Source organism: Lethenteron reissneri, chromosome 23 (genome assembly GCF_015708825.2).
Source record: "Lethenteron reissneri isolate LAM-NWPU_2019-01 chromosome 23, ASM1570882v1, whole genome shotgun sequence".
Classification (NCBI taxonomy): domain Eukaryota; kingdom Metazoa; phylum Chordata; class Hyperoartia; order Petromyzontiformes; family Petromyzontidae; genus Lethenteron; species Lethenteron reissneri.
In genome coordinates, this window is record NC_083801.1 from 23,107,229 (window position 1) to 23,132,706 (window position 25,478).

Consider the following 25,478-nt stretch of genomic DNA (forward strand, 5'->3'; position numbering starts at 1 on the left):
GGGAGACGACCTCGCCGCTGTGGAGGCGGCGAGCCCCTGTATCTGATGTGATCTGACGGGCGTGTTGGGTTGCATGATGCTGCTTCAGACGATGGTGACTCGTGTGGTAGGAAAAGGCAGGAGAGGCGCGTCTGTGTAAGAAAGAACCTCTTTACTGCACACATCGGCGAAGTGTCAAACTTTCTGCCCGATCCCCGTAACGCGTCAGACCCCAAGGCACAGTTCAGCACGACGCGCACTCTCAACTCTCACTCACCGACCAGCACGCTCCACCTGTCTCCGTATTCCTCAATTAAATTAAAATTATATATAATATATATTTATCGTCATCTGCCTCTTCTGAAAAGAAAACAAAATCAATTTAATATTTTACAACACTCTACAAAACACACCCTTCAGTAATAATAATAATAACCCCGTCACCCCCGAAGAAAAGAAAACGAACATAATAAAAAATTGACCCCCACGTTTTTGGAAACTATTTTACAATCCGATCGTAGAAAAATATAATTTACGGGACCTACGCAGAGGAGTGCCCGCGTGAGTAGCTGCGTGAGTCGAGGCCAGTGGTGGTGTGTGCAAGCAGGGCGGCGGCGGGTCGTGGCCCAGGCACCAGTTGCACGAGAGAGAAACATCACGGGACAAATCCACACGTGTTTCTACAGCGAATGCTCACTTTTCTCTCTCTCTGATTACTTTGCACGGCCTGCTGTTCGGCAAGATGTCCGACGATTCGCTTCAGTTCTCCGAGGACGCTCCCAGCACGTGGAGCGAAACGTGGAACACGATGCCGAACATCACCGCGGTGCGAGTCGAGAGCGCTGCGCAGCAGCAGAGTCCTCACTCTGCGTCAAATGACTTGGCGAGGCTTCTGCAGCGTTGGCAGTGGTGCACGAGCACAGTCAACAAAACAACACATTCAACTCATCCATCAACAACAACACTGCCTTATAGCACATACATCAACGTATGTGGTGGCGACGTTTGCACATGTGGCATCGTGTACTTTGATTTGCGGCGAATCGACCTCGGGGAGGCCCAGGACCGGGTCGCATATTCGTCACTGGTGTTGGTCGTGAGCGGGAATCGAACTTGGATCGCCAGGTTCGTAGCGCGCTAACCACGACACTGCCGCTCTCCCCAACGAGATACTAGCATGCGCACACACCCAAGCACACGCAGACACACGGGTACCAGCGCACACACGTTCACAACAACACAAAGATCCTCCTTATTGCCGTACAGACTGTTGGGCTGAGTGCTGCTGGCGAGCACACACAAATGGTAGCCGGCGTACGCGATGGTGTGGGTGACCAGGACCACCAGGACCACTCTCGGCTCCCTTTGCCTCCTCCCCAATGCTGGTGCACCAGGTACTCATTTTAAGGGGAAGCAGGGAATTGAATTCAGGCGCGCCGGGTTCGTAGCATAGTGCGCTAACCTTGGCACCACTGTTCCCTCAAGGGCACGCAAGCATACAAAGACAAAGGTCCCCCGTGTGGCATCTAACAAGATATGTGGGGCAAGGGCTGCTCGCGAGAACCTTAGAAGGCAGGCGCGGCGCACGAGGGGGTGGTGTGACCAGCACCACTCCCGACCGCCTTTGTCACACACACACGTGCACACACGTACACAAGTACATACATACACACATGCACACGTACACATAGTTTCATTCACGTGTGGATCTGATCCCTTAAGTGAAACTCTTCCTTATTTATCGCTGATTCAAATAGGAAACTTAAGGGAATATTTTGTCGTTGATTAGTTTGATGCCAGCGGGCACGTGATCAAAGCAATAACGTGCTCCTCCCGCAGTGTCTCCAACTCCAACAGCACATTTGTTACACAGCCATATGGACGCGTACCCCTCTTCCACTGGCACATCCGAGCCGAGCCAACGCCGGACCCTCACGGTACGGGTTGTTTTCCAATGCCTATGATCCGTTTCCAGCTGGAACTAAGCCGTGATATGCTGGCCTCACTAAAATACGTCTTAATCTGGCTTGTGGTCAAATAGGGCCAGCGGCTAATTAGGTGTTCATTACGTGCGATGTAAGTCAGTAGGCCAAGGGGATACAGCATCCCCGCCTCATCTACATATAGCGCGACTCGTTCATTGCGTGTCGCGTTAGCGGCACGACTTCGTCAGTGGCCACAAGCAACAACAACAACAACCTCGCCCCTCCTGTGTCCTTGTCGGGATGTCTCGAAATGGCCCCGGCGCGACTCGGTTGTGCAGTGGAGAACCAAATAAAGCATTGTACAGCGAAACTTCATCTACATGCGAATCGTCACGTGCCTCGCGCGTGTGAGCGTTACCTGCAGCATGCGCGCTGTATGACGCATGCGTGACACTGCGTCAAAAGCCCGCGAGCCCTCTACCCGCATGCGCGTGCGTTGGGGCGAACCCTCACAGCTTTCCACGCTGAGCGGCCACCCCGAATCATTGCTGGGTCAGACACGGGCTCGTTACCAAACCCGCAGGTACCGTCAAATGAACAAATGGGTCTCTAACCAGAGGGGTGTGACTATTCACCACGCCTCGGTCACGGCTAACATTAGGTATCACTCGCCGCTGCTGAGAGCCGAGTCCGATTCACGGCCAAGGCCAACATCAATGTTGAGTGAGATCTGATCCGGTACTAGGCGACTTAAATTAATAACCCCGCTTCAGGGTCGCAATACAATTCACAGATTAATTTTTGTTTAGCGAATGTAGCGGCCACGAGCGGCTGCACGGGAACCCGATACATACAACGAGCACGAAAGGATTCGCTGTGAAGCATCGTGACCTGCGATATGAATCGATGCGAACAGAGACTACTCGACGCGTCGTCACGCGCCTGCTGTCTGCTCTCCGCGGGCTGTGCGGCCTGCCGCGTGCTTGGCAGTGGCCACCAGCGGCACCGACGCCTCAATCGTGTGATGGTTACCACTACTACACCAGTACCACTGTGTGATGGTTACCACTACTACACCAGTACCACTGTGTGATGGTTACCACTACTACACCAGTACCACTGTGTGATGGTTACCACTACTTCTCTTACCAACATACACGCTGCGCAGAGCGTGCGTCAGTGCACCTCGTCGTGTCCGTGCGTGTGTAGTGAACATGTTGGTGTGTAGTGAACACTTGCGCGTGTATAGTAAACACGCGAGCGAGTTTTTGAGTGACCGTCGTCGATATTTGGCCGTGTCCTTTCGGGGAAAATTCACGATTTCATGTCGTGATGGATGGCGTTGAGGGACGGTGCAGAGTGTGACGTGTGTGGTGTGTGTGTGTCACTGAGTGGGCGCGTGTATGTGTGTGTGTGATCATGTTCGACGCAATGGTTTTATTATATATATGCTTGTGGATGTGGGTGTCTGTTCATAGGCTGCCCGACACGGGTTCGATTCCCGCTCAAAGCCAAAACCAGTGGCGCTTATATAACCGATACTGGGCCTCTCCTAGATCGACTCAGCCGCAAATGAGTACCTGGTGCGGTGTGTAAAATATCAGCACTGGGGAGACAAAGACGGCCGGGCGTGGAGTCATCGATCTAACCACCTCGTGTGCTGTGTTGACCCTCATAGGCGCTCACCTAGAACCCTTGCCCCAACAGTCTATACGGGGGACCTTTGTCTTTGCTGGATGTAGTTACTATCAGATGATCCTTTCGTATGTTCTCGCTACCATCACACCCACATGAAGCGACAGTACACGGTATATATAGACACGGTATATTGACTGTGTATATATGTGCCGTAGGTCAAACTAGTATATAACTACCAACAAATGGGCTGTGCAGACACGAAATCCAAATAATTCCCAGTTGTGCCGAGTTAACCCTTGAATAGGTGCTCGCTGACAGCATGTATTCAGTCTGTAAGGGGACCTTTGTGCTTGTGGATGTGTGCGTGTATTAACTCGGTGCTCGCTAGAGACCTTTCCCGAATAGTTCGGTAAAGGCTACATGGGGGATCTTCGTCTTTGTGTCTTACTTGACCTAACAGTGCCGCTTGTGCGCGTGCCGACCTTACTAGGTGCTCGCTACACGGGAGATCTTTGTGGCTGAGTGTGAGTCCGTGGGTGTATGTGCCTCCCTCTCTGTAAGAAGGGGGACCGCACAGACTGTAACAACTACAGGGGCATCTCACTCCTTAGTGTGCCGGGAAAGGTCCTGGCAAGGATTATTCAACATCGCCTTGCCAGGCATGCTGAGGAGAGGCTTGCGGAGCCCCAATGTGATTTCAGGAAAGGGCGGTCCTGCACAGATGCCATATTCTCTGTCAGTTTGCTACAGCAGAGGTGTAGGGAATTCCAACAAGACCTACATCTCTGCTTTATTGACCTGGTCAAGGCCTATGATACCATCAGTAGGCCTGGGCTCTGGGTTGTTCGTCGTGCTTTCGGAGTCCCTGACCCTCTGCTCACGATCATTAAGGACTTTCATGATGGTGAGCGGGCCCGGGTAAAACTACTTGGCCGGGAGTCGGAGCCATTCCCTGTTCACCTTGGGGTACGACAGGGATGTTCTTTGGCTCCAACATTATTTAACATTTTTTTCGACCACGTAGTTCGTGAAGCCTTTGATGGCTGTACCAGAGGAATTTCCATCTGGTACATTTACAATGGGAAGCTGATCGATGCCCGGGTGCGGTCAAGGGGTGATCTGGTAATTGCCGCTCACTCAGAGGAGGAGTTGGAGGCGCTGCTGCTGAAACTGGAGCGTGCCACTAAGAGGTGGGGCCTTACCATCAGCCCCACCAAAACTAAGCACCTGCCTGGGTATTTTGTACCATCGGGCACTCCACCCCCACAACTCCCAATTGGTGATGGGGAAGTTGTGGAGAGAGTGGAGAGTTTCCCATATCTGGGCAGTGTGCTCATGACCGGCTCTGGTTTGACAGCAGAGGTCTCACTCAGAATCAGTCGAACGGCATTATCTTTTCATCGGTTGCGTAACGCTGTGTGGAAGCTACCTGGTCTGTCGCTCCGCACGAAGCTTCAAGTCTTTTTGGCTACGGTCATTCCCTCCCTTCTCTACGCTTGCGAAACGTGGACCTCCCTAATGGAGCATCTTCGCCGATTGGAAACATTTAGGATGGCCTGCCTACGATTCATTCTGGGTTTAACCAGGCTGGATTGTGTGAGGAGCTCACAAATCATTGAAAGATCTGAGCAAAGTCCCATCGGTGAGCTCCTCCGGCAGGCAAGGCTGCGTTGGCTGGGTCATGTAGCCCGCATGCCCAGGAACCGCATGCCCAAACAACTTCTGTTTCGCCGGATAGAAGGGGCTAAACTGGCGCGGCACGGGCTAGAGAAGAGATGGAGTGATGTGGTACAGGAGGATGTGGAGCTGAGTGGACTTGATCGGCCTCTGTGGAGGAGGCTCGTGAAGGACGCTGCTGGGCAGTTGGAGGCAGTCCCTCTCCTACAACAACGGAGGGCGAAGGAGCGACGTTCACAACAACGAGCGGAGCGCCTTGTGGCTAAAGCACAGCAAGTTGGCACAGTAGGGGGCACAGGTGGTGCATCAGCCAGTCATCTCAGTCAGTCTACCCGTGGCACCTTGGTCTGCCCTGTTACCTCCTGCCAGCGGGCGTTCGACACTTCACGTGGCCTCAAGGTGCACATAGCCTGGCACAAGCGTCGTGGTGACGTCACCGCCACTTAGTGGCGAATGGCAGTTGTTGTTGTTCTGTCCAGTGGCTCAGTCTAACTCCGTGTGTAAACGGACGTGTGTACGTGTGTGTGCGTGTGAAACTGTGGGGAGCGGCACCGCAGTGATTATATGAACCGGTCCTAGGCCTTTCCGAGGTCGACTCAGGCTCAAGCGAGTACCTGGTGCGGTGTGTAAACATCGCCACTGGGGAGACAGAGGCGGAGTGGTGCTGGCCACCCACCCCCTCGTGTGTCACGCCGGCCTTTAATAATGCTCGCTAACAGCACTTGCTCTGATAGTATTTAAGGCTATACCGGGGATCTTTGTATTTGTCTGTTTCCCTGTGTGTGTGTGTGCGCGCGCTCGTGTGCAATGCACAAGGAAGTATTCTGTAGGATATGCGTGCGTGTTATCTAACGTGTGAATGTAAGAGCAGGGGGGGGGGCTAATTCGCTTAGTTGCTGATTAGTGCGCGCGTGTGTATGTATGTACGTATGAAGTGCCTATGTACATATTTATGTTTGCGTGTCAATAGGAACGTGTCTATGCATGAATTGGTGTGTGTGCATATGCACGCACTGGTGTGTGTGCATATGCACGCACTGGTGTGCGAGAGACAGTGACGGGGGAAGGGACAGATGCTGCAGGGGTGGAACAGATTAGTTCTCACGCCACAGTCGACAACACCAGCCATACACATAAGTATTATACCACCACCACCACCACAAACACCACCACCATTACCACCACCACCACCACCAGCATTACCCCGGCTCTAGCTGCAGGGTTCTAGCTCCATGCCCAGCGGGTGGTATCTGTCGTCGTGCAACACCAGGCGACCCAGTCCGTACAGCAGTCGCGAGTACCAGTGGATGTGCGCGCTCCTCGCATCCAGCGCGCCGCTGCAGTTGCCGGGGAACCGAGAGTCCCGACCGAGGAATCTGCTCTCCCCCTCCCCCTCCTCCCCCTCCTCCTCCCCCTCCTCCTCTGGCGACTCGGTGACCCCGGGCGAGGCCGCCCGACCCAAGAGCCACTGCGTGGCCCTGGCGGCCGCGTGCGCCGCACGAAGAGGCGCGAAGGCGGCGTGGGCCCAGTCGTGCAGCTCCACCACGGCGTAGCAGGAGGCGAGGAAGCCGTCCACGACCAGCGTGCCGTGAGCCGTGAGCGGGGCCAGCGAGCCCCACGCCTCCACCCAGATCACGCGCTCCACGCGCGCGGCACGCAGACGTGCGCCGCCATCGCGACCGCGACGATCCTCCTCCTCCTCCTCCTCGTGATCGTCATCACCGGACGTCGTCACCTCGTCGCCGTCCAGCACGAACACGTGCATGCCCGGCCGCACCCTGCTGGCGAACACGGGCCTCGCGTGCCGCGGGTCGCTCGAGTTGGCGGCGAAGACGAGGTGCGCGGGGGTGACCAGGAGCGTGCGCGCAGGCGCCGCCGTCTTCACGGAGAGGAAGAGTCGCCGGCGGTGCGGTTCGTGGTCGAGGAAGAGGAGGAAGTCGCTGTAGACGGGGCGCGAACCGGGCCCCCTGGCCGCCAGGACGCGGTCTCCCGGCCGCAGGTCCCGGAGCCGCTTGGATCGGCCGCCCTCGACGAAGACGCGCGAGTCCCCGGGGAAGCAGCCCCCAGACTTTGCGGCGATCGAGTTCTCTGCAGGGACGGGAGACGGACACCCGCAGCGCAGGGGAGGGGTAAAGCGAGAGTTGTTGCGTTTAAGTGATAAACAGATGGAACGGTGGCGCAGTGATTAGCGCACTGCGATATGAACCCGGCGACCCCATGGCCAATGGCTCGGGATGTCTGAACGCCAACCGCGCCCCCCCCTCGCTTTCACCAAGCCGCTCTCACCATCGTGGTGAAGTATGGTACAACCCCTACAACTAACACGGCGTGGAGGGGAAGTCTTTATCCAGCAGTGGCCGAACCAACTCTCCCGCTAGTGCCAGCGGAGCTGGAAACGGACGCAACGAGATCTTCAGCGTCCTTTTTGTCCCAGCGGACACATCTGCTGGGACACATCTGCTGGGACACATCTGCTGGGACACATCTGCTGGGACACATCTGCTGGGACACATCTGTTGGGACACATCTGCTGGGACACATCTGTTGGGAGCTCTCGCGTAACACAGAAGCGGCGCTTCCCGCGCGCCCCGTCGAGGGTTGACTTCTCTCAGCCCCCCCCCCACACCCGCCCCCCACACCTAGTTTGGCGAGTGTCCAGCTCTGTCCGAGCGAACTTTCAGTTTGATTGACGACAGGGACCAACACGTGACCCGAACGGCACGGATACAAGGGGCTTCGCAGACCGGTGCGCGCCGGCTTCTGCCGAGCTCCGCGCGCCGGGCGAACTCGCTCGCCTGGGGGTGACGCGGCACCCAGCAGCGCAGCCCACAGAGAGGAAGCGCAACGCTGAACTGGAACATAAAATCAACGTGAAATCTCTCGCCTCTTCGGTAGCAAACGTTGCTGCGGGCTGGAATTGATCAAGGAGACGGGGCCGTAAGGGGATGTTGGGATGGCAGCGGAGAATGTCCCAAACGCGAAACCCGAGTTCGTTGGCGTTGTGGCTGATGGGTGCCACGTGTGGGGCGAACGCGGCAAGCGGCTAGCACGGAACCTCTGCCTGCATCGGACCCCCCTGCACCACCCGGCCTGCCTGCTGCACCACTCTGCCGTCCTCCCGGCACCGGCAGGGCTATGAAGGAATGCGCGGCCGTGTTTGTCTGCGAGACGCGCTCGCCGGACAGAGCACAGATTGTGCTGCGGCGCGGAGTGGGAGCGGAGAGGGGGGGGACGACGCACACAAAACGTACTTGTGCTCGTGTGTACACAGCAATGAATGAGCGAACGAATCAGCAAATGAATGGGCGGATGAATGAATAAATTATTGTTATGCGCATACTCGCTGTGGTTGCGTAAGGGGGCTGCGCGTGACTCGTGATGCGCGCTCCGCGACGCAGCAGCAGCAGCAGAGCTCCACAGCGGGCATGGCCCGCCGCTTTCTACCGGCTACATCGTCACACTCCACGGCAGGCGAATTACTTGGTGCACCGGTGGTGGTGGGGATGGCATTTGTGGGTTTAGGGAATTGCAGCCGCGTGGAACTGCAGGCTCAACCTGCCCTGCGAGTGAAATCAATCAACCCCTGTTCTGTTATTTGTTGGACACCATATGAATAGATGTCGGTGTTCGCAAGTTCCCAGCTACAGCAATACACTCAAGTGCGCTATAAACTCAAATGCGCTATAAACTCAAATGCGCTCGTGCCAAACGGCAGCTGTCCATCCCTTCTGGAACATCGCGAACATCCACTGCGACCACGACCGTGGACATGCATGCGGAAATGTCGACATAGCACACGAACGGTTCGAATGGACAAAACCACACCCGACCGCCTTTGTCTCCCCATTGCTGGTTTATAACTACACTGGAATCTACGTTGGGAGCGGTGGCGCAGAGTATGTATGGTGAACGTCTTTCTTACCGTACGTGGCCAACAGTTCAAATCGGAGGTGCCGTGGGTTGCGCACTGAGTGACGATCCTACCGAAGTTAGATTCCCGGCCTTGAACAACAACCGAATCTGTCGATTCTTTCTCCGAAGTCGACTCAGCCTTAAATGCGTACTTGGTACACTGCATGTATATACCAGCGCCAGACAGACAAAGACAGCCAGGTAAGATTCCGTCTTGCCCACGCCACCCCTAGTGAACCTGGCGGCGTTAGCATGTTTGTAGATTTCAATCCTTTCATTTCCTAATTGTCAGTTACACTTTGTATTTATATAGCCACATGCGCGACGGCATCTTCATACGATGGCCAGAAAGACGTGGACATGTGTACGCGACATAGAGAGAGGGAGGGAGGGGCAGACAGACACCGGCAGAGGAGAAGGGGGAGGTTGGTTAGCCGCGACTTGGACAGCGGCAGGCGGTCGGCAGCACGAGCGGCAAGGAGGAAAGTAGTTCCAGACAGTGGGGCCACCAGAAGAGAATGAGCGACCTCTCACTGAGCGGAGGTGGACTGAGGGTTTTAACAGCAAGTTGTGAGAGGGCGGAGATGGGAGAGCGCGTAGACGGGAGGCGAGTGAGAGAGGCGAGAGGGAGGAGAGTCCGTGTGTGTGTCTGTGTGTGTGTCTGTGTGTGTCTGTGTGTGTGTCTGTGTGTGTGTCTGTGTGTGTGTGTGTCTGTCTGTGTGTGTCTGTGTGTGTGTCTGTGTGTGTGTCTGTGTGTGTGTCTGTGTGTGTGTGTGTCTGTGTGTGTGTCTGTGTGTGTCTGTGTGTGTGTCTGTGTGTGTGTCTGTGTGTGTGTCTGTCTGTGTGTGTCTGTGTGTGTGTCTGTGTGTGTGTCTGTGTGTGTGTCTGTGTGTGTGTGTGTCTGTGTGTGTGTCTACACGAACTCTCACGCGGAGTCGTCACTAATCGCTCCTTTCAACTCTGCATGCAAACATACTCACTCCACAGACTCTGAATACATCGACGGCAAGTAAATAAATAAACATGGCGACAGAAAGGGGGGGGGGCAGGCAGCCCCCTTCTCGTTTGCTCAGGTGCGAAATTCCCTCCTCCTGCTAATTGCTCCGGCTCCCACCCCCTCAACCCCCACCCCCTCTGCTCCCACCCCTCTGCTCCCACCCCCTCAACCCCCACCCCCTCTGCTCCCACCCCCTCTGCTCCCACTCCCTCTGCCCCCACCCCCTCTACTCCCACCCCCTCTGCTCCCACCCCTCTGCTCCCACCCCCTCTGCTCCCACCCCCTCTGCTCCCACCCCTCTGCTCCCACCCCCTCCCCCCCCCTCTGCTCCCACCCCTCTGCTCCCACCCCCTCTGCTCCCACCCCTCTGCTCCCACCCCTCTGCTCCCACCCCTCTGCTCCCACCCCTCTGCTCCCACCCCCTCTGCTCCACCCCTCTGCTCCCACCCCTCTGCTCCCACCCCCTCTGCTCCCACCCCTCTGCTCCCACCCCTCTGCTCCCACCCCCTCTGCTCCCACCCCTCTGCTCCCCCACCCTCTGCTCCCACCCCCTCTGCTCCCACCCCTCTGCTCCCACCCCTCTGCTCCCACCCCTCTGCTCCACACCCCTGCTCCCACCCCCTGCTCCCACCCCTCTGCTCCCACCCCCTCTGCTCCCACCCCTCTGCTCCCACCCCTCTGCTTCACACCCCCTCTGCTCCCACCCCCTCTGCTCCCACCCCCTCGGCTCCCACCCCCTCTGCTCCCACCCCTCTGCTCCCACCCCCCCCCCTCTGCTCCCACCCCTCTGCTCCCACCCCCTCTGCTCCAACCCCCTCTGCTTCCCACCCCCTCTGCTCCACCCCCTCTGCTCCCACTCCTCTGCTCCCACCCCCTCTGCTCCCACCCCTCTGCTCCCACCCCCTCTGCCTCCCACCCTCTGCCCCCCACCCCCTCTGCTGCCACCACCTCTGCTCCCACCCCCTCTGCTCCCACCCCCCTCTGCTCCCACCCCCTCCTCCAGCTCCCACCACCCCCCTCCACTGTCGCCGCCGTCTCCCCGCCTATCGATGAACCCCCAATTAGCACCCAACTCGCCTCACCGTGCAGCTCATTGAATACACCACGTGTGTGTGTAATTGAACATTTAATATACGTGTATGATTTCATATTATGTGTGTAGGATTGAAAATTACACGCGTGCGTATAATTGAATACCACGTGTATGTGTGCAATTTAATATGACGTGTGTATGACGATGCTGCTGTTACTGCTGGTAATGCTCCTGCTGCTGGTGACGATGATGCCGCTGCTGGTGACGATGACAATGCTGACGATGGTGGCGCTGGTGACGATGATGCCGCCGCCGCTGATGCTGCTGCTCGCTCACCGGCTTTGACGGAGCAGTGCACGTGCGCCTTGGACTCGTAGTAGACCCAGTCGAATCCCGCCTCGGCGGCGAGTCGCGCCAGCATGCCGTACTTGGCACGCTCGCGGTCCGACGTGGTGATGTCCACGGCGCGCCCCTCGTAGTGCAGCGACTCGTCCGAGTGGTGGCCGTCCTCGTCCCAGCCCTCGGTCACGCGCAGCTTCACGCCGGGCCACTGGTTCATCACCGAGATGGCGAGCGAGTTGAGACGGTCCTTGCAGCGCTGCCAAAGGGTGGAACGAGGAGGTCGATCGGCCGAAACGTCGAGATTTTGCCCCCCTTAATTATCAGGGTCGGGATGGAATCATATGACTTCCTGTATATTAGGCGAGGTGGTCATGTGTGTAGGATCGATTGGTTAACACCTCGCCACCGCGGCATCTGTAGCACGAGTCACGGGCCAGGGGTGTTGATACTTTGCGTACAGAAATCAGTTTCCATTGCGCTCGTGTCGATGCGCGTAACGACCCGATAGAGCACAGCGCCATGGAAGCGCGTGTCGGCCCGCGCTGTCAAGGTGAGCGCTAGACGCCACGGCAGCGCGCCCCGCTGTGAGAGAGGCGCTCGCAAGAGAGGGTCGGAGAGTCGCGCAGATCCCATTGCGCGGAGTCGCCCTCGCGGCTGTTGGTGCGAGTCGCTCTGTCGGATGAACTCGCAATCGGCCCTCAGCCTCTGCCCGACGGGTTAAATAAGTTGCTAATGCGCGGCCGCTTCGTTCATCAGATACAACAATGAATTGTGTTTAAAGTCACGCTCAAGTGAGTCATGATGCCGCTTGAGAGACGACGCAGCGAGACAACGCGCTACGTGGCCAGCGAGTGACCGCGACTTGGAGTCGCGGCTTCTCATCAACGTCGCTGCCCTCGTGCGGGGCGCTGTGCACGGGTGGGGCGCGACTGGCTGCGTGCCTGGCCGTCTCGAGCACCTGTGCAGGTACATCGCGAAGACGGGCCATTGTCCGAAACGTCGTCTGACGTACTTGTATTGAAGACCACAGTGTTATTGACCAACGTGTTGAGTGTCGATGTAAATAGATCGTCATAGCGGTGGCGCAGCGGTTATCGTGCCGGGCGACGAGCCCGGCGGCCACTCGACGTTCGAGTCTGGTTTGTCTGATCGCCGATAGACGCGACCACTGTGGAGACGGAGCGATGAGATCGGAGTCGACGATGTAGGAGCGAGACAGACGGACCAGAGCGGCGCTGGATCGTTCGGGATGTCGCTGGGGGGGGGTGGGGGGCTGCAGCCGGCAGTGGATAGACAAATGGCTAATTACGATGACAACTCGTGTTGTTTTGGTGATACTTGCAGTCAATGAGAACCGGGCGGAAACCATCAAATTGCTGCCCTCGGAAACCCGCTTTAATCGCGGGCGGCCTCACCCTGGGTTCGAACCCAGGCTCCCAACGGCGTCGGCCGTGACCCCTGACCCACTCGGCCGCCTCGACAGGAAGGGGGTCGTTTTACTCGCCCAGAGGGGGTCTCGGTGCGTCGGGCCAGCCCCCCGCGAGGCGACTTGGCAGGCACGAGGGGGAAGCGGCGGGGAGGCTTCCAGGCCATTAAGTCCGTGACACGAGACGCTAATCGGTTGTCTCGCCGTGAGCCCGCCCCGTGCTCGCGAGGCCGATTTCGCGCATCGCTGAGCGCCGCTCTGGAGGCGTTCAGTGGCGCGTGCCGGGCGGGCGAAACGATCTCCCTCCCTCCCTCCCTCTCTCCCTCCCTCTCTCCCTCCCTCTCTCCCTCCCACTCTCCTCGTCGTCTGTATCTCTCCATGTGTCCCTCTCCCTGTGTGCGCGTCTCTTCTCTCTCTCTCTCCTGCGGACTCTCTCCCCGTGTGCGCGTGTCGCTGTGTGTCTCCTCCATCTCTGACTGTGCGTGTCTCTTCTCTCTCTCTCCTGCGGACTCTCTCCCCGTGTGCGCGTGTCGCTGTGTGTCTCCTCCATCTCTGACTGTGCGCGTCTCTTCTCTCTCTCTCCTGCTGACTCTCTCCCCGTGTGCGCGTGTCGCTGTGTGTCTCCTCCATCTCTGACTGTGCGCGTCTCTTCTCTCTCTCTCCTGCTGACTCTCTCCCCGTGTGCGCGTGTCGCTGTGTGTCTCCTCCATCTCTGACTGTGCGTGTCTCTTCTCTCTCTCTCCTGCTGACTCTCTCCCTGTGTGCGCGTGTCGCTGTGTGTCTCCTTTATATCTGACTGTGCGTGTCTCTTCTCTCTCTCTCCTGCTGACTCTCTCCCCGTGTGCGCGTGTCGCTGTGTGTCTCCTCCATCTCTGACTGTGCGCGTCTCTTCTCTCTCTCTCCTGCGGACTCTCTCCCCGTGTGCGCGTGTCGCTGTGTGTCTCCTCCATCTCTGACTGTGCGTGTCTCTTCTCTCTCTCTCCTGCTGACTCTCTCCCCGTGTGCGCGTGTCGCTGTGTGTCTCCTCCATCTCTGACTGTGCGCGTCTCTTCTCTCTCTCTCCTGCTGACTCTCTCCCCGTGTGCGCGTGTCGCTGTGTGTCTCCTCCATCTCTGACTGTGCGTGTCTTTTCTCTCTCTCTCCTGCTGACTCTCTCCCCGTGTGCGCGTGTCGCTGTGTGTCTCCTCCATCTCTGACTGTGCGTGTCTTTTCTCTCTCTCTCCTGCTGACTCTCTCCCCGTGTGCGCGTGTCGCTGTGTGTCTCCTCCATCTCTGACTGTGCGTGTCTCTTCTCTCTCTCTCCTGCTGACTCTCTCCCCGTGTGCGCGTGTCGCTGTGTGTCTCCTCCATCTCTGACTGTGCGTGTCTTTTCTCTCTCTCTCCTGCTGACTCTCTCCCCGTGTGCGCGTGTCGCTGTGTGTCTCCTCCATCTCTGACTGTGCGCGTCTCTTCTCTCTCTCTCCTGCGGACTCTCTCCCCGTGTGCGCGTGTCGCTGTGTGTCTCCTCCATCTCTGACTGTGCGTGTCTGTTTTGTTGTCTGTGCGCGTCTCTCTCCCCGGGTGTGTATCTGTCTTTCTCTCATTGCCTCTTTTTTTGTCCCTCCGTGTGTCTCCCTCTCTCTCGATCTCATACCTTTCTCCTCCCTCTCTCTCCTCCATCTTTCCTTCCTTGCTGCTCTCTGTCGTGTTTGTTCACCGATGAGTTCAACCTTTGAATATGCGCCTCTGCGTCTGTCTCCGTCTTTCAATGTCTTTATTTACGTTGTGAAATTAGTAACAGTAAGATCAATGCGAGTTAGAAATGAATGTACCCAGGCAAGCCTCATTGAGTCTCAACACCGCTTTTACAGGAGGGTCCGCTACATTGGGATGTCTGGCCAATTAAATAGTGTTTAGCAAGTTAAATAAATGTGTAATTGTCACCTCCTTCCCGAACATTAAAAACACCGCCCGTCAGAGTCCTGACGAACAGCCGAAGTGCACCATCTCCACCATCACCGCCTCAATGAGAGATGTTCCCTGAGACTGGTGAACGACAAACATCGTCACGCTTCCCTGCACGGTCAGCAGCAGCCGTGGAGCCATTGACAGCCTCGTCGAACGTCGTCCGTCGTCGTCGTCGTGAGCGTGGCGAGGCCTCTGGGTGAAGCCACCGCTTGGTTTCGGGCACTCGGAGTCCTTCGCAGGAACCCATCATCCCAGAGCCTACAAAGAACGAGCTCCCGTACTGATAGAGACAATAATGGACACTCCCGATTTATCATGAACACAACGAGATGTGATGCATCCACTGCTGGATGAAGGCCTCCCCACGCCGTCGCCATCCCTCCCAGTCTGGGGAAGACCCCCCGGTCTCACCCATGTTCACAGTCCATCTCATCGCTCCATCTCATCGCTCCATCTCCACGGCGATCGCCCTCTTGGGTGCGTTTCTCTCGATTCATTCGGCTCTTACTTCGTCGCCACACTCGTCTATCGGTCATCATCATGATCATCATCCCTTCGAGCGACGCGTTCTGCTCAAAGCCACTCAACGTGTCGCCTCTGATCTCCGTTTGTTCCCGAATCGACAGCGTTCCTCTTCCCGTCTCTCGGTGCCATTCCTAGCGTGGGTCGCGGTAAGGGATGGCTCGGTGCCCTCCAGGTTCCTGGCACACGAAACCAAACTCTCACTCTTCAGATGACTACTCAACCATCCCAAAGCAGCAGGATCCTCCTGAAAAGGAGTCTTCGGAGTCAGTGAGGGTTTTGTGGTAAAGAAAGGGGAATTATTTTATCATTACACAAATGCGTGTAACTCCCTCTCTACTCACGTCCATCTCCTGGATTGCCAGGGTATGATGACGGTACAGCAAGCGGTTCATTGTAATCTCGATTCCATCTGTACGAGCATTCGTGTCCTCCGGGTACTTCGCGTTCCTCCACAGAGCTGGGCAGATATCGCAACTTAGCAGCACGAGACTTGGGCAACTGTTGGCCCACGTTCTGCCTACCTTCCTTCCCGCCTCTGCGTTACAAATTCTACAGCAGCAATATGAGAAGAAATTTGTATGAAAGATGTCACTATACAACACAAAAACTATATACACACATCTTTATGTTGGGTACATACATTTTCATTTTGGATAGAAACATCTTCAAGTTGGATAGAGGCGTGGGAGTAACCACACCTCACTTCACCACCCCGACCCAGCCGAGCGACTAACTGCGGACTGCCCACGTGTGCCCTGCTGGGTGGACACAGGCGGGCAGAGATCCCTCGTGGCGGTGTCTATTAGGGAGAAGCAGCCTCTGTCCGTTACAATTAGAAGTTAGTGGCCTCTGACGATCTCCCAGTGGAGCCGCCACATTTCCACGGTGCAATATTCGGCTATTATATCATTCATTTGTAGATGGCCTCTCTAGCTCTCGGATATGAAGAAGGATCATTGCCGGAAACGTCGCCGATTAAATATACACTTTTTTCATTTTATGTTCGCATTGTCATTGACGAATGCGTTCATTACTTGAGAGGGGTAAGATTTGAGCCAACGCTCACAGGTGCACACGTGCACAGACAAAGACGAACATCCCCTCGTATCGCCGTCACAGACTGTTGGGGCAAGTTCTGTTAGCGAGTAGCACCTGTGAAGGTCGGTACAGCGCACCACGAGGAGGTGGGTGGCTAGTACCGCGCCCGGCCGCCTTTGTCTCCCTAGTGGCGATGTTCGCACACCGCAACTAAAAATTAATTTGAGGCTGAGTCGACCTAGGGGAGACCCATGACCGGTTGAGATAATCGTCACTGGCGATGGGCGTGAGCGGGAATCACTCACTCACAGTGAACCCAGTACTTCGATGTGCCATGCCCTGGCTTTGCGGGAGAAGGCAGTATAGCAAGTGCGAACTTAATCTCCACCTGTGCTTCCATCTGCACAGGGATAGAGTGTTGCCCCCTCGCACGCGCGGGTTCTCTTTGGGTGCTCCGGCCTGCTCGCACGTGCGTAAACACACTCATCATTAATTGGCTGGAAACATCTAAACATAAACTCCTAAATGTAGCAGGACCCTCCTGAAAAAAGTGTCCTTAGACTCAGTGTGGTTCTTCTCGATCGACAGAAAGATTAATACATTGTATTATTGTTTGCCTCCCGTGGAGTGCGACGCTAAAGCCGATAGAAAGCGCGGGGCGAACGAGGCTCGCCCTGACTTGCCCGCACGGCACTGGTCCCGGGATCTACCAGCAGTAGCAGCAGCAGCAACAACAGCAGCAGCAACAGCAGCAACAACAGCAGCAGCATCATCAGCAGCATCATCAGCAGCAGTAGCAGCAGCAGCAGCAGCAACAACAGCAGCAGCAACAACATCAGCAACAACAGCAGCAACAACAGCAGCAGCAACAGCAGCAGCATCATCATCAGCAGCAGCAGCATCATCAGCAGCAGTAGCAGCAGCAGCAACAACAGCAGCAGCAACAGCAGCAGCATCATCATCAGCAGCATCATCAGCAGCAGTAGCAGCAGCAGCATCATCATCAGCAGCAGTAGCAGCAGCAGCAGCATCATCAGCAGCAGCATCATCAGCAGCAGTAGCAGCAGTAGCATCATCATCATCAGCAGCAGCAGCATCACAAACAGCAGCAGTAGCAGCAACAAAAACAGCAGCAGCAACAACAGTAGCATCATCATCAGCAGCATCATCATCATCAGCATGTCGACGAGCCAGCAGCGAAGGCGACCCTCTCACCTGCGTCATGAGGCGGTCTGCGCCCGTGTTCTCCTCGTCCTTGAAGATGATGTCGGGGTTGTAGTTGGGCGTCAGCTCCTTAAAGCGCTCGGAGCCGCGCGCGATCTTCCCCTCGTAGCGGCCGCTCGCGCCCAACGTCTTCTCCGCCACGTTGGGCACAAACTGCTTGTAGGCGAGCGGCGTCAGCTTGCGCGGCTGGCGACGGCGCCCGTACGTGCGGCCGGGTCCGCAGGCGCGGGACGGAGTAACGGCGAGTGAGCAGATGAGAGCGGCGAGGAGGAGCACGCGGGTTCCACTCAGCATCATGACGACGGTGATGATGATGAGGATGATGATGAGGATGATGATGAAGATGATGATGAGGATGATGATAACAGCGGTGCGGCGACCTTCGGGGCCAGTGCTGGGTGTCTCTCTCTGTCTCTTGCCTGCTGCTGTGTGTGTCTCTCTGTCTATCTCACCCGGCGTGTACCTTCCTTTCCCCGCGTGTCTCTCCGCGTGTTATCCCAGTCTCGCGGTGTGTGTGTATCTGCCTCTCGATGTGCCGCTGCCTCTCTCCGCCTGAGTCGTATCGGCGCCTGTGTGCGTGCACGAGTCGGCGTGTCTGCGCCGCTCCCTCTCTCTGCGTGTCGCTCCGTTCCTCTGCGGCTCTGCCGGTGCCTCTCTCCTCCTCTGCCTCTCTCGCTCTCACTCACGTTCTGGTCGCGTCCTGGTCACTTTCTAGTCTTGCCAGTCTCCGCCCGCAGACCCCGAAAGACGCGGGGGGGAGGGGGGGAGGGGGGAACTTGGGGGCGGGGGGAAGGTGGGTGGGGTGTGTGGGGGGGGTGACGGGATCGAGGATGTTGGAGGATGGATGTGCGGTGGCAAGGCGGGCGGGGCGGGGGTGGGGGCCGTGGAGGAATGGCTTGCTGGCTGTGTGGAGAGGGCTGTGGAGTCGTCAGAGGTGAGGTTGGTGATGATGGTTAGGACCTCGCAGGGGAGAGCGCAAGGTGGGAGAACGAGCGGAGAGAGAAAGCAGAGAGAAGGGCACGGGGAGAGAGGGCGCCATCGACGGCGATGATTGCCGCTTCTGCAACAAGCCCACCCCCGACTCCTCTTCTTATAAGTATATATACCAGACACATTGACAACTATATTTATATATAAGTATATATACCAGACACATTGACAACAACTATGTCTATATACACAAACACATATATACACCAGCGCCACTCAGTGGCGGTGACGTCACCACGGCGCTTGTGCCAGGCTATGTGCACTTTAAGGCCACGTGAAATGTCCAACGCCTGCTGGCAGGATGTCTGTCTGTGTGTATATACACACACATATATATACAGAGACAAGCCAAAGATGAGCCATACATCCTCAACAGACTGTTGGGGCAAGTGCTGCATCCCCGGCTGGCCGGGGATGCAGCGCAGCGCTCACCGCTCGCCGCCACTCTACCGCTCCACTGTGAAACCGCGTCCAAATGTCAATCAAAGACAAAGACCCCCCGTGTAGCCCTAACAGACTGTTGGGGCAAGTGCTGTCAGCGAGCCCCTATGAAGGCCGGCACGGCACACGAGGGGGTTGGGTGGCCAGCACCACGCCCGACCGCCTTTGTCTCCCCAGTGGCGATGTTTTTACACACCGCACCAGGTACTCATTTGAGACTGAATCGACCTAGGGGAGGCCCAGGAACGGTTCAGATAATCGTCACTGGTGTTGGCCGTGAGAGGTAATCTGACTCGGGTCTCCGAGTTCGCAACGCAGCGCGCTAACCGCTACTCTACCGCTCCCCACACCATCACCACCACCACCATTGTGAGTGTGCCCCCATCACCACCAACAACACCACCAACATTGTGAGTGTGCCCACATCACCACCACCAACACCACCACCATTGTGAGTGTGCCCACATCACCACCACCAACACCACCACCATTGTGAGTGTGCACACATCACCACCACCAACACCACCACCATTGTGAGTGTGCACACATCACCACCAACACCACCACCATTGTGAGTGTGCCATGAGGAATGGTCGAGCCGATCGACGCGGGCCGCTTCCTCCGCCTCCTCCTCGTCCCCACGCCGCATCCACCTCTCGCAGCACGCGCACTCTCTTCATATCGCGCGGTGCTGTGCGTAGCGCGGCGCTGTGCGTAGCGCGGCGCTGTGCGTAGCGCGGCGCTGTGCGTAGCGCGGCGCTGTGCGTAGCGCGGCGCTGTGCGTAGCGCGGCGCTGTGCGTAGCGCGGCGCTGTTGTTCGCCAGAGTCGATGGCGGTGCGGTGAGTGCGGGCTGCTGTCGTCCTCTGACGCGCGGGGTGGACGCCTCCGCCACACCGAGTGTCGTGCTCGCAGCGGCCGGGTGAGTGGGCATGGTGCTGGGGTGACTCCAGTGGGGGTGACGGAGGGAGCGAGGGGTGGTAGTGGGTGATGATGGGGGGCATGAGGGGGCAGCACAGGGGGGGGGGGCGGTCACATGTGAAGGTGGGGGGGGGCATGGCCCTTTTGTGGCTGGGAGGTTGCGGAGAGCCGCAGTGGCGTTGTGGTCGGGACGGTGATTGAAGGAGGAGGAGGAGAAGGGGGTGGTCAGGTGGGTTGACGGAGGGGGTTCTGTTGGGGCAATCCACTTATTACTATAATTACTTTTGAAGGTATTTACCACAAAATGTGATTGTGCATGTAATGAATGCACAGCGTTGCGAGATGCAATTTGCATGAATGACGCGAAATTAAACAAAGTATGAAGAGAATAATAAGAAGTGCTATCAGCGAGCATCTCGATACGGCACACGAGGGGGGGGGGGGTGACCAACACCACGTCCGGCCGCCTTTGTCTCCCCAGTGGCGATGCTTGCACACTGCACCAGGTACTAATTTGAGGCTGAGTTGACCTAGCGAGAGGCACGGGACAGGTTCACTGGCATTGACTTTGAGTGGGGATCGAACTCGGGTGGCCGGGTTCGTAGCGCAGCGCGCCAACCCTACACCGCCGCTCCACGACACCTCCACGCGTAGCCACACGCCATCACACACACACAAGACAAAGATCCCCCATGTAGCCTCCACAGGCTGCTGGTGTAAGTGCTCTTAGCGAGTAGCACCTATAAACACTTGTGACGCACACACACACTCACACGCATGGACACACACACACTCACACACACTCACACGCATAGACACACACGTATAGACACACACGCTCACACGCATAGACACACACACACTCACTCACATAGACACACACACACTCAGACGAATAGACACACACATACTCACACGCATAGACACACACACTCACACGCATAGACACACACACACACGCATGGACACACACTCACACGCATGGACAGGTGTACATGCGTGTCCACACGTTACGCACGCTACGAGGGGGTTATCAATGAGTGTGTGTGTTGCTTCAGAGTAACACGTGAGCCGTAATAGTTTACAGACGATTGGAGTCAGATTGTTTGTGTTGGGTGATAATCTTAAAACCCATCTGGGGAAAACCGTTTTCAAAATCCACACGAATCCCAATATCTCCCCAACTCGCCAAGCCTCGCTCCAGTGCACCGCGCATGTCATCTCAGAGCGAGAGGGGAGAGAGAGAAGGAGAGAGAGAGGAGAGAGAGAGGGGAGAGAGAGAGGGGAGAGAGGGGAGAGAGAGGGGAGAGAGAGAATGAGAGAACGAGTCTCTCGAGACGACGAAGCGTGTGAGCTGTGCGCTCACAGTGAAGTGAGCAGCAGCGAGAGGCGGCGTCGCTGCTGCTGCTGCTGCTGCTGCTGGACCCACGTGAAGAACGTCGACTGGCCCGTGTCGTTGCCCGGCTTCATCAGGGTCGCTCACCCATCGCCGTCACGCGGGGGTGCTCGTCTCGTCCACCACAGCCTCACCCAGTCTCGAGACTCCTCTACAGGAAGGGGCTGCTACATTGGGATGTTTGGACAATCATCTTCACGTTACAATTAGACCCGGAAATCCTTGTCTCCTGCGTGACGATGTTTGCACACGGCACCAGACACGGTACTTATTGATGGCTGAGTGGACCTAGGGGAGGTCCGGGATAGCTTCAGATAATCGTTACTGTTGTTGGCCGTGATCGGGAATGGAACTCGTGTCGCCGGGTTCGTAGCGCAGCGCGCTAACCACATACCCATACACACGCACGGTGCATTCATGCACGCACCATTATACACTGCGTACCACTATACACCGTTGGTGTCAGTGCTATTAGCGAGCACCTATTCGATCTGGGAAGGTGTGTTTAGCGCCACGCTCGACAGCCTTTGTCCCCCCAGTGTTCCATGTGTGCACATCACATCAAGTACCCTTTTAAGACAAGGTTCACAGAGGGACCTGATGGTCGCTGTGATCGTAAATCGAACTCGGGTGACCGGGTGTCTCATCAGCAGAGTCGGGCTTCAGCCAAAACGAGTGAACTACCAGACGTTGTCATTCCAAACTTCTGATTATCACGGTTGGTTACGTACGGTGCAAAAGAAGTGTAACACACACACATCCATTGAGTTGCACCAATGTAAAGGGCGCACTGGGGGAGGCGTCGCTAACATTGCGGACTGAGTCGAGCAGGACCCCAGTGCCACCCACGTGGCGCGGGACGTGGAGCCCCATCGAGGCCCTGACTCGAGACCCGACGAAGGAGCAGCCTCCCCCCCCCTGGTTTCTCTGCTACCCCGACCGCAGTGGGGGCCGCTCTCAACCGCATCCCAACAACCACAACAGCAGCACCACCACTAGGCAGGTGTGCGGGATAATTGCCCCATCAGACGATTCGGGACTCCACCACGAATGCGGGCAGATGCGCACTGCGAGGCGTGGACCGCTGATGACTCCCCCCCCCCCCCCCCATACAACGCGCGCATTCTGGTGGAACGAGCGGGCTACACTGAGCTACCGCCCCGGATTTTGCCGTGGAATTGCTTACAACATTCATCACAAAATAGTAGCCCTTCTGCTTTTTTATTCAAAAGCCATTCAGAATATGAATATTATTGCTAGCTAACTAGGGGAACATTGTTAACGTTGCCAGCTGACTATTGGGACATTGGTGGCTTCACGCTCGGGGCGAGATGTAAGCTGGAGGTTTGATGTGCAGGCCTATCTCGAGATGAATCATTACACACCATCGTTGGCACTTTAAAGAGTTATTACAGGGGCGCGTGTGTGTCTGTGCGAATGGGAAGCGGTATTGTAGCGGTTAGCGTGCTGCGCTACGAACCTGTCGACACGAGTTCGATTATCTGAACTGGTCCTTGGCCTCCCCTAGGTCGACTCAGCCTCAAATGAGTACCTGGTCCTGTGCTTAAACAATCGCTACTAGGGAGACAAAGGCGGCCGGGCGTGGTTGCTGGCCACCCACCCCACGTGTGCCGTTCCGCCCTTCATAGGTGCTCGCTAACAGCACTTGCCCCAACAGTCTTTTAAGGCTATACGGGGGATCTATGTCTTTTTTGCGTCTGTGCGCGTGTCTCTGCGTGTGCGTGTGCGGGAGCGGGAGCGGTGGTTTAGTGGTTAGCGAACTCCGCTGCGAACCCAGAGACGCATGTCTGAACTCTTCCCGGGCCTCCCCTAGGTCAACTCATCCTTAAATCAGTACTTTGCACAATCTGGGGAGACAAAGGCAGCCGGGTGCGGTGCACACACATTCAGTAACACATACACATAATACACAGACAAATACGTACGTCTCCGTGTCGCCTCAACAGACTTTTGGGGCAAGCGCTGTCAGCGAGCGACATTGAAGGCCGGCACAGCGGACGAGGGGGTGTGTCGCCAGGATTATCCTGTCTCCATCATCATCATCATCAACTATTGTTATCATTGTTACCATCATTAAAGATGATGCATTATCACCACGAATCCTCATCAATAATGATCACCATCGTCGAAAACTGACGTTGTTGTTGTTGTTCGATGGGAGACAAAGGGTTTTTGCAGCCAGGCTCCGTAATTGTGAAATTCCATCTCTGTGTCAATTAAACACTAGCCTGCTTTCACGACGAACTTTCTCTCTAACTTCAGCTGGGTATGAAGCGCTTTGAGGCTGTGTGCGAATTGCGCTACAGAAAACCGAGTTCATTATTACATATTGCAATTAACATAATCATCATTAGTCATCAGTATAATCAAACATTATAATCATTACCAGGAATCATCATTATTCACTATCGATGATAATCGCCGATCCTTATCAGAATCAGAATCTGTATTTAGGCTGCAGGAGGAATCCGATGAGCTGTAAAGCTCTTCTTCACAGTCGGGGCGGGTCAGCAAGTTACAACAGCAAACAATACGAATACCATAGGAGTGCAAAATAGACAAACTCGTATTGGAGTCACAAAATATGAATACCCAATTCTTGACATCGTCGATGATCGCCCCGCGCGCGTCGTCCACGCGGTCACCAGGGGGCGCGAGTCCGGGGAGCGGTGGTCAGCTGATGCACAAGTCGAGAGTACGCCACTGTCTCCCCCTCCCTCTCTCTGCTGTGACGACTGCCGCTACGAACACCAAACCCTGCACCGTAGACCTTAGCACTGTCCCAATATACATTTGAAGACTGTGGGTGGGTGAATAAGGGAATGAGAGGGTGGGTGAGGTTAGTGGGTGGGTTAGTGAGTGGGCGAGTCAGTGGGTGGGTGAGTGTGTGGGTGGATGACTGAGTGGGTGGGTGAGTCAGTGGGTGGGTGAGTGTGTGGGTGGATGACTGAGTGGGTGAGTCAGTGGGTGGGTGAGTGTGTGGGTGGATGACTGAGTGGGTGGGTGAGTCAGTGGGTGAGTGTGTGGGTGGATGACTGAGTGGGTGAGTCAGTGGGTGAGTGTGTGGGTGGATGACTGAGTGGGTGAGTGAGTCAGTGGGTGGGTGAGTGTGTGTGTGGGTGGGTGACTGAGTGGGTGAGTCAGCGGGTGGGTGAGTGTGTGGGTGGATGACTGAGTGGGTGAGTGAGTCAGTGGGTGGGTGTATCAGCAACTCGCCAACTCTCAGACAAAGCGATTGCATGGCTAAATCACTCAGAGTTGCTCTTCATTGGCCACACAGAATCATCATAATCACCAGCATCGACTATTATCGATTATTACTCAGGATACACGCATCGATCAGTACGTGGGAGGTTCTATTATTCACTGCTTTCTCCCTGATTGTGACTGCACCTGTATTTGGAGTCCGACACGCGTGGCTTATTTATGTTTAAAACTCAATCACTGCGCTCTGAAGTAAACCTCGGACCGGTGGCACGGTTGCGTGCCCAGGTGCTCGGAGCAACACCACGTGACGATTATCTGAACCGGTCTCGAGCCTCCTCTAGGTCGACTCAGCCTAAAATGAGGACCTGGGGCGGTGTTTAGTAAACATCGCCATTTGGGAAACAAAGGCGTCCGGGCGCGGTGCTGGTCACCCACCTCTTCGTATGAATGATATTTCCCCCCAACGACGTTAACCCGAATGGACAGCCGTCATCTCGAGAAGCAGACGAAGGGAGGGCTGCAGCCACGGCCATCGCGATCGTAAACCATTCACTCGGCGCGGAGGCTGGCGGCGTGACCCGGAGTCAAACCGTGGGGTGGGGGCGAGCAGGGGCCGGGGGGCGGGGTAGCGCTGCCAGCTCCATTAGGGAAAAGCGAACAAAGCGTGGCAAGGGAAACGGGCGAAATGCCAGAGGTGAGGTTAGGGGTCAGCGTTAGGGTCAGGGTCAGTGGCAGGGCTGGTGCTAGTGGGTTAGGGCTAGAGTGAAGGTCAGTGGCTGGTTGGTGATGGTTAGTGGCAGGGCTGGTGGGTTAGGGCTAGAGTGAGGGTCAGTGGCTGGTT

At 56.4% G+C, this 25,478-nt stretch overlaps 2 protein-coding genes across 2 annotated transcripts in view; one reads left to right on the forward strand and one right to left on the reverse strand.

Annotated features, from left to right (window-relative positions):
* The window catches only part of LOC133346220 (cytoplasmic dynein 1 intermediate chain 1-like), a 398,436-nt gene that overhangs the window by 145,702 nt on the left and 227,256 nt on the right, over positions 1–25,478 (forward strand). The gene's annotated exons all lie outside the window — the stretch shown is intronic.
* Positions 161–18,331, reverse strand: LOC133346218 (sonic hedgehog protein-like). Its single transcript, XM_061557745.1, has 3 exons — positions 17,655–18,331; positions 11,498–11,759; positions 161–7,307 (listed from the first exon to the last, which is right to left on the reverse strand). The coding sequence occupies exons 1-3, from the start codon at positions 17,958–17,960 to the stop codon at positions 6,430–6,432; spliced, it is 1,446 nt and encodes a 481-aa protein (XP_061413729.1). The 5' UTR covers positions 17,961–18,331; the 3' UTR covers positions 161–6,429.